Source organism: Perognathus longimembris, chromosome 17, assembly GCF_023159225.1.
Source record: "Perognathus longimembris pacificus isolate PPM17 chromosome 17, ASM2315922v1, whole genome shotgun sequence".
Classification (NCBI taxonomy): domain Eukaryota; kingdom Metazoa; phylum Chordata; class Mammalia; order Rodentia; family Heteromyidae; genus Perognathus; species Perognathus longimembris.
In genome coordinates, this window is record NC_063177.1 from 17,506,224 (window position 1) to 17,521,675 (window position 15,452).

Genomic DNA, 15,452 nt, shown 5'->3' on the forward strand with positions numbered 1-15,452 from the left:
AGGTCCCAAGAATTCACTTAAGGTGCTAAGTTCAAGCTCTAAGCACATGTCATCTTTGGCCTTCTCTTCACAGGTTAGTCCCAGTTTGGCACTGGGAGAGTTAAAGCCTGATCCTGAGTCATAGAGCAAACTTCACCTTAGGTAGGGGAGGGAACCTGAGTAATGCCCCATTTTCAATGAGGGTGTGGAAATGTAGGGAACATCTTTTCCCTCTCAAAACACCACCTCCCCAACCAGTTCTTACAGTCCCATAATAACACTTAATTCTGCCTTAGCACAGCCCACTGTAGATCCCACCCAGCCCCAAGGCAGAATGTAATTACACCCATCCTCCCAAGCACACGTCCATTGTTCACTAGCCCTGGGGTTAGTCCTGTGTGTGCTGAGTGATGTTAGGGCTGTTTGGCAGTCCTCTCAGAACACATGTTCCTGGGGTCCTCCCCACAACATTGTCTTCTTGGTTCCATTCTTCTGTCCTACAAAGGTGACCACTTACCCAGCATACAAGTCACTAGGGCAGTCAGAACCTTGGCAAAAAGCTCTTTTCTGAGTTGTCCTTTCTGAGATTCCTTGTTCTCACTGTAAAAGAATGCATCTCCTTCCCCGCAACCCCAACCCCCCGTTTGTATAGTTCTTCTCAAGCTCATTTGTCAAGACCTAAGGCAGAGAATTTCATTTATGAACATATTCTGCCCAGCTTAATTTTTTTTGCCAGTACTGGGTTTTGAACCCAAGACCTTCACTCGTTCCCTTGGGTTGAGCCATGCTTCCAGCCTAGCTTTTTGCTGGTTTTAGAAATAGAGTCTCATGGACTTTTCGTCCCTCGCTGGCTTCAAACCACACTACATTTCAGACTTGACATTATAGGCATTAGCCACTGATAGCTCACTCCAGTTTTGCTTATTTTCCATTTATTTTTTATTTTATTTTAGCTGGTCCTGGGGCTTGAACTCAGGGCCTGAGCACTGTCCCTGGCTTCTTTTTGCTCAAGGCTACTAGCACTCTACCACTTGAGCCACAGCGCCACTTCTGGCTTCTATATATGGTGCTGAGGAATCAAACCCAGGGCTTCATGTATGAGAGGCAAGCACTCTACCACTAGGCCATATTCCCAGCCCTTTTCCATTTGTATTTGAGATAGTTCTATGTAACCCAGTCTAGCTTCATACTCACATCCTCCTGCCTCAGCCTCCCAAATGCTGAGATTCTAGGCATGAACTATGATGCCTGGCTTGGCTTAGTTTTAAAGACAACCTAATTTGAGAGTGTATTTAATACCAAGTTATTGCTGAGAAAGACTCAAAAGAGACAGGATAAAATAAGAGAATTTTATTATATTCTGTATGTTATAAATACCTAAGAAACTATTTTCTTTATACTGCTATTGCCATATACCTTCTATCTTGTGTACAATCTCACATGAAAGTTTGTGCTTCTCAACTCATACCCACAGAACCATCATGGCTAAGCTATTTTCTGCCCCACAAAGATCAAAAGTTGCTGATCTTCTGCAACAGGGTTTGGCGCCGGTCCTCAGGGCTAATGTTCTCGGCAATAGACTTTAAGAAGTGCTGCTCATTTACCTTCTGGAGCAATGAGCTAATAGAAGGGTTGGTCTTGCTTAGGGTTTCATAGCAGGTGAGGATTTCCAAGGCCAGCACGTAGAGAGGCTCACAGACCTCTTGTGGGAGCATGGCCATGATGTGCAGAACGTGACAGAACATCTGGGTATAAACGAACAGGGCTTCCTGGGTCAGGTCCTGATCTTGCCCTTGGGCCCAGGGCCCCCCTGACTGTGTCAACCTAACTGAGTCCAGGAGGTTGGTCAGACTGCCACAGAGGAGTTTGACCACATGGCTCCAGCCTTCCATGGGAAGCCAGTTACGACAGCTCTGGCTGCAGAGAAACTGGAAAGCTCTCAGGAAGAGGACGGAGAGCTGGAGCTCCTGGGCAAAAGGCTTCAGGTTGAGCAGCGGAACAAACTGAATATATTCCAGGGTGTAGGGGACATGGAGGAGCTGTTTCTCTAACAGTCTCCTGGTCAGCTGGTGAAGGCACTGCCATTCTTGTGGGCTGCACCAGGGCATGACTTGCACCAGAGCCACCAGAAAGCCCTTGCTGAACAATCTGACTTCCTCAGGATTGCTCACGTCCACCACCAGGACCGAGAGCATCTGCTCAGAAATGCTGCTGGAAATGTAGCAGCATTCCATCCACGCAAGCAGCCCTGTGCCAGGCCCGTAGCCAGGATGGGCCTGGGAGGTCCACTCGGCCTCAGAAAGCTTACAGATCTCAAAAAGTGTGGCTGGCACCTCACACTTGAAGTGGCCCTCAAAGAAGTTCTTCAGTCTCAGGCCCACAGTCCAGTCTAGTTGCTCCAGCTTCCGGTGGAGCCAGGACAGCGACTTGATCCAGGTGTCGGGGGAGAAGGTCTCTGCATTGCCTAACACGATGGCACAGAGGAGCTCCAGGATGCGGACCACTAGATCCTTTCCATCTAGAGGGAGGCTTCGCTTCTCCTGAGGGAGCTGCCAGTACTTGGTGAAGCTGTCCAGGAGCTGGCACAAACTGAAGAGGATGGGGAATGGGGAACAGGTCTGGAGCCAGTACTCCTCTAAGCCTGCATCGGCTTCGAGGGTCTGGATGAAGATCTTCAGACTGAGGTCTACCACTTCCACATCCAGCATCAAGAAAGGCAGGACAAATTCCCTTAGCACCTCATCAGGTTCCAGAAGAGCAGCGACTGGGATACCCTGGGGCTTCACAGGACTCATCAGGCAGCTCAGGAGTTCTAAAAATTGCTTTTCTTCCTTGGGTGTAGAGAACTTTGTCCAGACAGTTTCTTTGAGGCATGACACCACGAAAGTGGTGGATGAATTTGGCCCTTGCGCTTCTGTGAACCTAAGGGCTGGGAAGGCAGTGAGGATCTGAGCCAGGAACCTGTGCGTGCCAAGGTTAATCACAGCCATGCTGCACATCTTCTTCACTGTGACTTCGGGGTGTAGTATTACCAGGCGGGCCACAGAGGCTACCGCTTTAGTCAAGCCCTGCTCCGAGGCACTCTGTGTGAGCTGGTTAAATGTCGTATTGAGATCTTCCTTAAAACCCTCCAAGTAATCCAGCAACCTCTCAGAGAGGCCTTTTCGTCCCCAGCAGTGCAGAACACCTGACAGGACTTTGTTTTTGTCTGGCAGTGAGAGGTCTGCATAGCATTCTAGAATCAAGCCGATCACCTGTTTGATCTGAGACTCAGGGATGGCTCTGTCGGTCACAGTGACTTCCATCACTGTTTCCAGCAGCCTCAAAACTAAGTCCGGCTCTCGGAAGAGAGCCCTGTTACTAACAAGGCAGGCCACCCACTCGTCAGAGAAGGCCCACTTCTTCTCAGAGGCAAAAATGTAGCACATTTCCATGTGCCGGTCCATCTTCTGCTCGATGATGGCCATGGCAATGGAGGCAGTGATGTCCTCGACATTCTTGTTGTGCAGCACCCTGCTGGTTTTCTGCAGGAAGTCTTTAACACACTCAGCCAGCTCAGAGACCACTTGCCTCTCCTCCTTGGACAGGCTGGTGGTATCTAGGTAGAGCTTCAAGTTCTGGCTGAAGGATGTCAGACTGTCACACAACCGGTAGCTATCGTAATTGGTGCCCTGACTGCTGTTGAGCATGACCTGTAGCTCCTCCCCCCACTCCCGTAGCAGGCTGTGCATGAACTCAAACCCAACAGAAATGGTCTCGCTGGGGAGTTTGGCCAGTGAGGTCAGGCTGACATCCCTCTCTGCTTCCTTTACCTTCTCTGCCAGTGCCTGTTGATGGTATGGGTTCTGGGTGTCTGAGTTCCACACGGAGATCACTGTGGCCAGCTTGTCTAGATATGTGGTGGCAGACACTTCCTGGGGTTCATCCTCGATCAGGGCAAATACTGTCAGCATGTCGGCCAAGTTGGCTAGTGCACAGCACTTCATCCCAAGACACAGGATTCTCTTCTGGATTTTCTTCAGTCCATTAAGCAGCATGGCCAGTAGAGGCATGGTGGGACACACATCTGGGTCTGACTTAAACCTCTTTGGAGGATGGGAGAACTCATCTGAAGAGGGCAAGTACTTATGAGCCATTATTGTAAACTGTGAGAGCAGGGGGTCCTGTTGATTGCCCTTATGTTTCATCATTTCCCACCAGACATCTAGGAAGAAGGCCACATCCTTGGAAGAAGTGTCAACAGTCATGTGTTCCAAAAAGTGCTCCAGCTCGGTGCGGCAGATGGTGGTGGGCAGGGCCATCAGGAGCTCGATAAAGAGGCCAGAAGCTTCCAGAGATTTGAGCAGCTCAAAAAGGACTGTGTGGTTGATGTTTGGGATCATGTTTCCCACGGAAAAGAACACATCCTCCTGCCACCGAGTCTCAGTGTCAGAAGGGCTAACGGGGTAGGGCTGAAGGACCTTGGCCCAGATGATGATCAGAGCTTTCTTCTTCCAGGCAAACGGCTGGGAATGTGCTGTGGCTGAGGAAATCTCCCTCAAGGCCTCCACAATGGGCTGCCCGACATGTTCCCAGTCAGACTTGGTCAACTGCACCAATGCTTTGGGGCGGAACAGCTGCTCGGCCAGCAAGAAGCCCCCATGCAGAATTGTCATTTCTTCACAGATATTCAAGGGTCCTGTACAGGGAGAAGCGAAATACAGTGTTGTGAAAGGTCTTTAAGATGAGAAAGAGAAAGAGAGAGAGAGGAAGCAGCTGGTTGGCTAGCTGTCATTATTAAGATTAGAAAGGAGACAGAACCACTGCAGAGAGTCATTAGGACTTGGGTGAGGAATAAACAATGACTCCCAAGCTCTCTAGGCTGGAATGGAAACTGGGAGGTAACAGACCATTAGAACTAGAACACTAAACAGTTGAAAGGGAAGACAAGTTCACTTTGGGTCACTTGGAGTGTGGAGTCAAGAAGAACATTAAGAGTTGTCTTCCAGCAATGGGAAAAGCAGGGTTAAAACTCAGGAGGGAAGACAGGGAGGTGCCTGCCCAGAGGGGCTCACTAGAACCAAGGAGGTGAATATCTCTCAGGAAGTATGTAAAGGGAAAGGAAAAGGTCTGCCGATGCCAGACCTGCTTGCAAATGACAAAAGGCAGAAAGGAGTAAATGCCAAACTATAGGAGCCACCAAGTATGGAGCACAGGACATGACAAGTGAGCTTCTCAGTCTTGATACAGACTAAGGAAGACACAAACAAAATCATATAAGCTCTGCCTGCTTTTTTCTCATAGCCTTGCTAACAACTTTCAAACACTCTTGTGCCTTCAGAGTTACAGCTCACCCCATAGCTTCCTTCAAGGATCTGTTTCTATGGCAGGAACAAGATATAAGAAATACTGCACTACAGGAAAAAAGCAAAGTTGCTCCTTTGGTGAGCTGTGAAAGTAAGGAAGGCATCTTGGGAGTTTAATCAGACACGGGTTTAATTTCTAGTTCTGCCATTCAAAAATGACACAATCATGGTGAGAGTACTTCTCTGAGCCTCCCTTTTCCATCTATGAGTAGAATACAGACTTTGTGGTATAACCTAACGATTAACATGCTAGTCACACCGTTGGAACTACATTGGTGCTGGTATCTTTTGAAACCCCTCCCCCCTTACAAGGATGGGAGAGGATACATACATATTAAATAAGATACAGCTCTTAAGAGCCTAAATGCTCAATAAATGTTGGTTTCTGAAACCTTTCCATTGTTGGCAGGACTTGAATGTTGCTTGCCTCCCTTAGCTCAGAAACATGAAAAAAACATAGGTCTTAGGGCTGGGAATGTGGCTAAGTGGTAAAGTGCTTGCCTAGGATGCATGAAGCCCTGGGTTGGATTCCTCAACACCACATAAACAGAAAAAAACAGAAGTAGCGCTGTGGCTCAAGTGGTAGAGGGCTAGCCTTGAGCAAAAAGAAGCCAGGGACAGTGCTCAGGCCCTGAGTCCCAAGCCCCAGGACTGGCAAACAAACAACAACAACAACAAAAATACATAGGTCTTTTATCAAATGTGTCTCCTTTGGCTTAGAAACTAAAACCAGAGCACAAACACTACTCACTATTTCCTGACTCCTCTCTCTTCTGGACCCCAGAGGTGCTCCTCAGTCCCTCATGCTACCAAGAGCTTATCTTCCCCCCTAATAGTCCTATTTTAGAAGCTATCAGAACTTTACCTTGCGTGTTCTGAGAATATCATACTGGGATATTATTAGCCTTAGTACAATTAAGGTGTTTAGAAGCTATCAGAACTTTACCTTGAGTACTTTGAGAATAATGATATCATACTGGGATATTATTAGGCTTAGTACAATTAAGGTGTTTAGTATACTGACAGATTCATTGGAAGCACTCATCATTTGTCTCTCTACAACATCATCTCTTTCTTCCCCATTTTCATAGGCCAGGAATCAGTAGAGAAACACTGATCCCAGGAGATGAAGAATATAACCATTTATGGCACAAAAGGCCAAGGACAGGCACTCCTAGGCCAGCCACTTGTGAAGCCAATCCATGTTGTCCCCTAGCAGTTGAGTGGGTTACCCAGGGTCAGGTTGCTGAGGTGCTCTCTGAGAGTTAGAGCCTTTCTTTCTGGCTCAGGCTGCTTTCCAGGAGCCCCAGAATGTTCCTTCATGACTACAGATTCAATTTTACTGCACTGAAAGTTCAACTGAGCAGGTATGTGCCCCCTCCCCAACATATGCCTTCTAGACATTAAGCATGCACACATGCTGCGTGGAAGAGATGCAGAAGCACTGGGCACTAGTGGTTTATGTGTATAATCATTGTTACCCAGGAGGCTGAGATCTGAGGATCATGGTTTGAAGTCAGCCAGGGCAGGAATGTCTCTGAGACTCAGATCTCCAATTAACCACCAAAAGCTGGAAGTAGAGCTATGACTCAAGAGATAAAAGTGCTACCCTTGGGGATATGGCCTAGTGGTAAAGTACTCGCCTCGTATAGATGAAGCCCTGGGTTCGATTCCTCAGCACCACATATATAGAAAATGGCCAGAAGTGGCGCTGTGGCTCAAGTGGTAGAATGCTAGCCTTGAGCAAAAAGAAGCCAGGGACAGTGCTCAGGCCCTGAGTTCAAGGCCCAGGACTGGCAACAAGAACAGAACAAATAAAAAAGTGCTACCCTTGAACAAAAAAATTCAGGGACAGCACCCAAGCCAAATCCAAGCCCCAGGACACACACACACACACACACACACACACACACACACACACACGCAGTAGAAGCAGCAGCTGGGGAAAACCCCAGTGCTTTATCACTAATGGTGAGCTGGTGTCTGGGAGCTCCCACTTGTCAAATGCTTGCTTACTCAGGCAAGCATTGCACTTCAGCGGTACACCTATAAGATTTTTCAATCTTCAAATTAATCTTTTGAAGATTCTTATTCCCGCTTTAGAGATGGGAACAAGGCTCAGACACTATCCTCCAGGCGTCCCAACGAACAAGATGGTAATGCTGAGACAAACTGCCAGAGATGCAGAGCTGGCTGGGGACAGGAGGCACAACACTTCACAGACTACTGTTACTGCCACAGCTCTTCTCAACAGCCTCCCGGTCTGACTCTTTATAAGAGCTCACCTGGCAGGGTGAGGAGGCCTGGCAAAGGGTCGTGGATCTCTATCAACTCCCCCTCTTTTTCCAGTCCTCGCCTCTAAGATCTCTGAACCAACTTGCACAGGCTCACAAAGGATCTCCGCCGCCGCCGCCGCAACCTACGGCGCCACCACTGATAGCGTGGGGAGCTGTGGGGCGCGCAGTCCCGAGCACGGTCCGGAGAAGTCCCTCGGACTCTGGGGGGAAGCAGGGGCATCGCCCCGCCTCGGCGTCTCCCAGAGGCGGCCTGGGACGGGCTAGAAACTTGGTCAAGAACTTGGTGCACGTTCAGTGAGAACATCGGCGTGCTTGGAGCTAGGCACTTCTGAAAGCACGTGCTCCGGCCCCGCCGCTTTCCAGCACGCAACTCCACAACCGCCCAGGGTGTTCGCGGGGAAAAGGCGACCGAAGCGGGAAGACGTGGGCCACAGCTCGGCCTCCCGATACCCCCGGTCTCAGGCTCCGAGGATCCCAACCCCACTCCCGACTCCCCAAACCTCTCCCTAACTCCGGGGCTCCCCTTGGCCCAAACCCACGCTAGCAGCGTGCGCAGCGGGAAGGCCGCGCCCAGTCTTGGAGGAGCGTTGCTAGGCGCGGCAGGGGAAGCCCGGCACCCACCTAAGTCCATGGCGGCGACGCTGGTGACTGTGTGGGGGCGCCCCGCCCACTCCGAAGCCGTGGGCACTGCGCACGCGCCGCGGCACAATGGTGGGGAGGGGGCGGGGCCTGGGAACGTGCCTCCAGGCCCCGCCCAGAATCTCCTCTGCACTGGCCTCCACTGCGGGCGGCTGCTTGCGCACGCGCGCTCCTCACCAACGAGCTCGCGGCGCCGAGGCCGCCAGGTCCACAGCGCCCCCTCTCGGCGCCCGGCCTCCCTCTAGAGCACCGGCCAGGTACCTCCGGCACCACTCCCGAACCCAGTCCGCGTCTGGGAGTCCTGGCGGCCCCTTCCCCCTTTATCCTGTGACTCCTGCACACACTTCACCCACACCGCGTGCCCTTTTCCAGGCTGCCCACTACGCGGCTGGTCCGTGCCACACCCGAGGGGGCTCCTTCCCGGCAGCGGGCCGGAGGGTCTCACGCTTCCTGCCCAGCCCCCAGACGTGCACATGACCGCATTCAGCGCGCTCGGTGCTGCACGGCCTCCTTTGGGCAGCAGCGACCTTTCATCTCCCAGGGTCACAGGCACCTGTGAGGCTTGGGTGGGTGATCCTCCCAGAACACGCAAGGCGGGGGGGGGGGGGCAGATCCAGCCCAGGGGACCGCGGTAGCTGACCATGCAACTTAGATGGCCATCTAACATGTGTGTTAGCAAGCACACAAACGCTGCGTCCTTGCCGCGGTCTCCCTTTTTGTTCTTCCCAACACCTAACATCAGCCTTAAGCGTTTCTGTCTCTCCATCCTCCAGAAAGGACAAAGGGACCAGCCTCGGGTGCCCTAAATGTGCCAAGTGGAATTTGAGCTGGCGTGTACGGCGATCAAGCAGCTGAAGGGGCCTGTGAGTGATCAGGAGAAACTGGAAGTGTACAGCTTTTACAAACAGGCCACTCAGGGCGACTGCAACATCCCTGCGCCCCCAGCCACTGACGTGAAAGCCACGGCCAAGTGGGAGGCATGGAATGTGAATAAAGGGATGTCCAAGATGGATGCCATGAGAATATACATCGCCAAAGTGGAAGAGTTGAAGAAAAAAGATACTGGCTAGGACACTTTGGCGGACAGAAATAGCATGGCTTGTCTGGTAGGGAATGGGCTTCTTAGAAGTAATGTCCTGAAGGGGTAGCAGGGTAGGCTGAAGTATCAATAAAAATTACTTAAACTGCATGGGAGTGGCTGTCTGCTGTTGAAGGAGAGAAACTTCGGTGACTGGAGAGTCCTGGTGACAAGTCCAAATGTACTTTAAACTTCTTTTAAACTTCTGTGTTTTGAATCCCCAGTCTTCCCATTCACACACTATGTAAATGTTTAGTGACAAGAGGGAATGTAGAGGGGAGGGGAGGAGGTGAAACATTGTAAGAAAATGCCCAAGGTTGGTGTTAGGTTCCAAAGAGGGCAAAAAGTGCAAGAGTAGATAAAGAGATGGCTCTACACCAGCACAGGTTTGTGGGGGGGGGGGGGGAGGACCTCAAAGGGGTTAGAGGAGGGGACTCCAGCAAAAAACTAGAGACTCTCTCCTATATAATCTGAAATGTTTGTGGTGGTCTAAAATAATGCTAGAATTGTCTAGGTAGTTTGAAAGTAAGGGTGGGGCAGGTGGGAAATAAGGTCACAGTTGGAGGATAGAGTAAATTTTGGTCTAATGCCTGCTGCATGAGTTGATCTGGTCTAGAAAAAAGGGTAAGGGAGTGTTAGTGAATCAGTGTTAGTGAATCAGTTCTGGGATCCCAAGATAAAGACAATGGCCCTCTGCACAAAACAGTTGGAGGTAAGTGTCCTCTGAGAGGCTGAGGCCCTGGATCAGAATCTCTTCAAGGGCTAACTCATCGTAACCCAACACTACAGAGGGGAAAGGGACTCTCTTCTAGAAGCAAAAGTCAAATCCAAAACTTTCACTGGCACACAGACCGAATGAAGTTCATTTTTTCAGGGAAGCCAAACGAAGTGTAACTGAGAAATCAACACAGAAGCTGGGAAGCAATGGGGCAGATGTTTCCAAAATCCCGTCAGCTGAAAGACTCATGTAAGGGATAGCAACCAAAATTTTGTTGAGACTATGTATCTAATCTAGACTTCTGCTTGAGGACCTGTGTGGGGCATGATGTGCAGGTACATACATGTGGGATTTTCTTTTGTAGGAGTACAACACATTCTTGACTTACGCAAGTGTCTAAGGATTCCTTACCAATTGCTACAGAGGCATTGATACATAACACTGTCCCTGGTGGCTGGGATAATGGAGTTCTTAAAGACATTTCCCAGAAATAGGGCTGTTGTAGCATTCCATTTCCCCATATTTTTCCTCAAAAAGTAACTTGGGCTGGTAAAAGCCATTTGCCTGGCAAGCAGGATGCCCTGGTTTTGATCTTCAGCACTGCAAACAAAACTATTTTCACAGATCATGCCATCAGATTGTCTCCTTGAGGGACCATTAAACACAGAAGCAGTAACCCCAAACACCTGAGAGGACAAAGGAACCCAGATCTTACCGGGCATCTTCAAGTGCTTCTGTCCACATATTTGCAGGGAGTTGCTGTAGACAAAATACATCACTACTTAAGAATGAAAATCCATCTAAGATACAGTGACTAAAGAACTATAAAGTGGCTTTTTTGGGGGGGTGGGGGGAGGTTGGCTGTACTGAGGTTTGAACTCAGGGTTTCCCTCTTGCTAAATAGACATTCTACCACTTGAGTCACTCCACCAGCCATTTTCATGCTGGTTATTTTTGGAGATAGTGTCTTTATGCTCTGGCCAGCCTGGAACTGTGATCTTCCTATTTGTCTTTCCCTGCCCACAGTGACTGGTAGAGTTGGAGTTTTGAAAACTTTGCCTGGCTGCCTTCAAACTGTAATTCCCCAACTCAACCTCCCAAGTGGCTAGGGTTACAGGCTTAGGCCACTGTGCCCAACTTGTCTGTCTGGATGTCATGAGCACATTGTGATGCTTTTAGAATCACTGCACAAATGTGAATAGAAAAATAACTAAAAAATGCAGTGGCAGTTTGGGAGTTGTAGGCCTTATCGTGTGTGTGTGTGTGTGTGTGTGTGTGTGTGTGTGTGTGTGTGTGCTAGTACTGTGGCTTGAACTCAGGACATCAGGCTTTTTCTTGGCTTTTTTGCTCAAGGCTGGAACTCTACCACTTCAGCCATACCTTCACTTCTGGATTTTTGCTGGCTAATTGGGAATTGAATCTCAAAGGGTTCAGGCTGGCTTCAAACTTTAATCCTTGGATTTTAGCCTCTTGAATAGCTAGTATAACAGGCATGAGCCACAAGCAGCTGGCTTTTTTCTCGTGTGTGTGTGTGTATTGTATGCCAGTACTGGGGCTTGAACTTAGAATTTCACATACTCTTACTTGGCTTTTTTGTTCAAGGCCAGTGTTCTACAACTTAGTTATGTCTCCACTTCAATGCCTTATCATTTTACAAATTTTTACAGTATCTGATAAAGAAACCACCATAAGCAGGACTGCAAAAAGTCATATGTAACTATTTTTTAAAGAAAAAAGTAGTGTTAATATTTAATGTGCTAACATTTGTGGGTAAAAGGGAGAAAATGTATTTCCTTAGTAAGAGGTTACCTACAGGAAGTGGGGGAATGAAACTGAAAAGAATGAGAAGATTATTTTTGCGCAGGCACTGGTGGCTCATGCCTGGAAGCTCAGGAGGCTGAGATCTGAGGAAGGTGGTTCAAAGACAGCCCTGGAAGGAAAGCCCATGAGACTCTTGTCTTCAATTAACCACCAGAAAACCAGAGGTGGTACTGTGGCTCAAGTGGTAGAGCACTGACCTTGAGCTGAAGAGATCAGGGACAGTGCCCAGGCCAAGTTCAAGCCCATGACCAAAAAAACCCCAAAAAACCCCAAAACAGCCCCCCCCCAAATCCACATTATTTTTGATACACCTCTCTATATTTTGATTGTTGAATCTTGTAACCTTACAAGGAAGTCTGAGGCAAGTGTATTTATTAAAGCCAGAGTTAATTTCCTATTGATTTCTCATAGCTTAAGGGCAAGAAACCTTAGCTTTCATTCTTATGTTGGAGGTCTGGCTTCTAAAGCAAAATGGATCCATGTGACAGGAAGTTGTATCAACAACACTGACTGACCATGGCTTTGGTAATTCTAGCCAGATGGCGGCAGTCTCAGAGTGCATACAGTTTACTCTCCAACTCATAGCACAGCTAGTCTAAATCTCCAATTTAAACCCCAGGTACATTAGCATGCAACCCCCAATTAAAAATGACTTGTCAGAAAACACAACCCTAGCAAAAAGGAAGAGCCACTAACTCCTTAAAATGTCAGCTTGGACAAAATCATCTTTCTAATTACCTCATTTTTCCCCCTATAAAAATAAAATTTAGAGGTGGGAATGTGGCCTAGTGGAAGAGTGCTTGCCTAGCATGCATGAAATCCTGTGTTTGATTCCTCAGCATCACATAAACAGAAAAGGCCAGAAGTTGTGCTGTGGCTAAAGTGGCAGAGTGCTAACCTTGAGCAAAAAAGAAGCCAGAGACAGTGCTCAGGCCCTGAGTCCAATCCCCAGTACTGGTTAAAAAAAAAAAAATCAAATTTATATTTCAGCATGTTTACCTAGATGAGAGAGCTTTGGGGAGGCATGGATCAACCCAATATGCATATATATATATATATATATATATATTGCATATTTTTAATGGTTACAATAGTAAGAGTGGCTGGTGCCTGCCTGCCTGCCTGCTGACCTGGGTGCTCAAGGCTAGCGCTCTACCACTTGAGCCACAGCTTCACTTCTGGCTTTTTTGTGATAACTGGAGGTAAAAAATATTTCATGAACTTTTCCTGACTGGCTTTGAACAGTGATCTTCAGATCATGAGCCTCTGCTGCCCAGTGAGGCAGAACTCTTTTTTTTTTTTTTTTTGTCAATCATGGGGCATGAACTCAGGACCTGGGCGCTGTCCCTGAGCTTTTTCACTCAAGGCTAGTGCTCTACCACTTGAGCCACAGCAGCACTTCCACTTTTCCAGTTAAGCGGAGATAAAGAGTCTCACAGACTTTCTTGCCCAGGTTGGCTTTGAACTGTGATCTTCAGATCTCAGCCTCCTGAGTAGCTAGGATTACAGGTGTGAGCCACCAGCCCCTGGGGAGGCAGAAGTCTTGACCTGTGGAAAATCAAATTTTTGTATCACTCAGTAAAAGAACAAAGTGGTGCCCTAAATGACTTTGGGATTCAGAAATTAATATGAGAGACTGCAAAAAAGGAAAATATGAGAATGAAATAAAGGTCACAATGTCTCTGGTTAATAAACATCATTAATTTCGATCATGCAAGGCACCTTCTATGATCTGTGGTTGTCCATCTAAGGAAAAACATTTTTTTTTTTTTGGGCAGTCCTGGGCCTTGAACTCAGGGCCTGAGCACTGTCCCTGGCTTCTTTTTGCTCAAGGCTAGCACTCTGCCACTTGAGCCACAGCACCACTTCTGGCCATTTTCTGTATATGTGGTGCTGGGGAATCGAACCCAGGGCCTCATGTATACAAGGCAAGCACTCTTGTCACTAGGCCATATCCCCAGCCCGGAAAAACATTTTTGTATGTTAAGATACAAGATAAGCAGATAAAGAGGAAAGTACTGTGCATCATGTAGTTACTCAGCCGTTAAGCCACTTACTTTACTGTCTCACTTAAGAGGTTCCCTGTATAGCACCCTAAAATACTAGGAATAGTAGCTGCTTTTCAGAGACTAGTATTACTAGAGATAGATAACAAGAATTACGTTATCTAATAGAAAACCTGAAAACAAAACTTTAGACTCAGAAGTTTATAGAAAGAAAAAGAAATGAACCATTTACCTACAGGAGGAATATATTACTTGGTTTGCTTTAAAATATCTAAAATAGGGAGGCTCAAGCTGAATGAAACTATTGTGGAGCTGGACAAGGAATTTTATTTTCTCTCTCAGTGAAGGTAAGGCCACACCTATAAGAAGGTAAACTGAAACTCACCCAGAAATTCCATTCCCTACTCTGCCAGTAAAGGAGAACTGAAGTTATGATTCACCAGAAAATGTAATAGTGTAATTCTAGAACTGCTATCCCCTATGTCAATCTTTTCCAGTTTGTTCTGTTTATTCTCTAAAATTTGAATTTGGCCACTTTATTTATTTATATCACTTGTGGGGCTTGAACTCAGGCCTGGGCGCTGTCCCTGAGCTCTCTTGCTCAAGGCTGGTGCTCTACCACTTTGGGCCACAGTGTGACTTCCAGTTTTTGAGTGGTGATTGGAGGTAAGAGTCTTATGGGAACTTTTCTACCCAGACTGGCTTTGAACTATGATCCTCAGACCTTAGCCTCCTGAGTAGCTAGGATTACAGGTGTGAGCCACAAGCTCCTGACTGGCCACTCTTTAAATAATGAGATTTAAAGACTAACAGCCTGATTTCAGTAGCATACAGTAAGAAAAAAAAAGTTGGGCTACAGTGGCTCAAATCTATAATCTTACCTACTCAGGAGGCTGAGATCTGAGGATTGAGGTCAGAAGCCAGCCTGAGCAGACAAATCTGTGAGATTCTTATCTCCAATTAATCAGCAAAATCCATGGCTTCAAGTAGTAGAGTGAGCAAAAAAGCTGAGTGTGAACACAAGCCCTGAGTTCAATTTCCAGCACCAGCACACACAAAAATTAATAATACACATGACATAATTGTTTCCAGTGATGAGAACAAATTTTTTGTTAGACTCAAACAGAAAACATATAGGTTTATTCCCTGTCCCCCCCCCACCCCCGGCTGAAGAAGTCATTTAATCCATTTGAAAGGTGTCTGAGAGAATACTCCATTTTCCAAGGACTTAAAAAAAATTACATAAAGAACTTAGAACAGAATCAAACATGTAGAAAGACATTAAATATCTCCTGTTTCTCTTTTTCTGAGTACTCAGAATATGAAAGCAAGTTAAGGTGGGATGGGGATGTTAACAAAATATTTTTGTCCAGGGAATAAAATTTCTTTTAATAAAAAAAAGAACATTGAGCCTAGTATTGGCACCTGTAATCCCAGCACTCCGTAGGCTGAGATAGGAGGATCTCCAGCTCAAAACCATCCTAGAATATTCTATTTTCTTAATTGTCAAGACCTGCTACATTAAGATATTAGAACAGCATATTATCAAGTGCTGGGAATATGACCATT

At 47.4% G+C, this 15,452-nt stretch overlaps 2 protein-coding genes across 2 annotated transcripts; one reads left to right on the forward strand and one right to left on the reverse strand.

Annotated features, from left to right (window-relative positions):
• Nucleotides 1-1,163: 1,163 nt before the first annotated feature.
• Gemin4 (gem nuclear organelle associated protein 4) lies at nt 1,164-8,286 on the reverse strand. Its single transcript, XM_048366330.1, has 2 exons — nt 8,243-8,286; nt 1,164-4,657 (listed from the first exon to the last, which is right to left on the reverse strand). Exons 1-2 carry the CDS (start codon nt 8,250-8,252, stop codon nt 1,491-1,493), a joined length of 3,177 nt encoding a protein of 1,058 aa, XP_048222287.1. The 5' UTR covers nt 8,253-8,286; the 3' UTR covers nt 1,164-1,490.
• Nucleotides 8,287-8,440: 154 nt separating this feature from the next.
• Nucleotides 8,441-9,528, forward strand: LOC125365998 (diazepam-binding inhibitor-like 5). The gene is made up of 2 exons (XM_048366368.1): nt 8,441-8,517; nt 9,034-9,528. Exon 2 carries the CDS (start codon nt 9,067-9,069, stop codon nt 9,328-9,330), a length of 264 nt encoding a protein of 87 aa, XP_048222325.1. The 5' UTR covers nt 8,441-8,517; nt 9,034-9,066; the 3' UTR covers nt 9,331-9,528.
• The last annotated feature ends 5,924 nt before the right edge of the window (nt 9,529-15,452 follow it).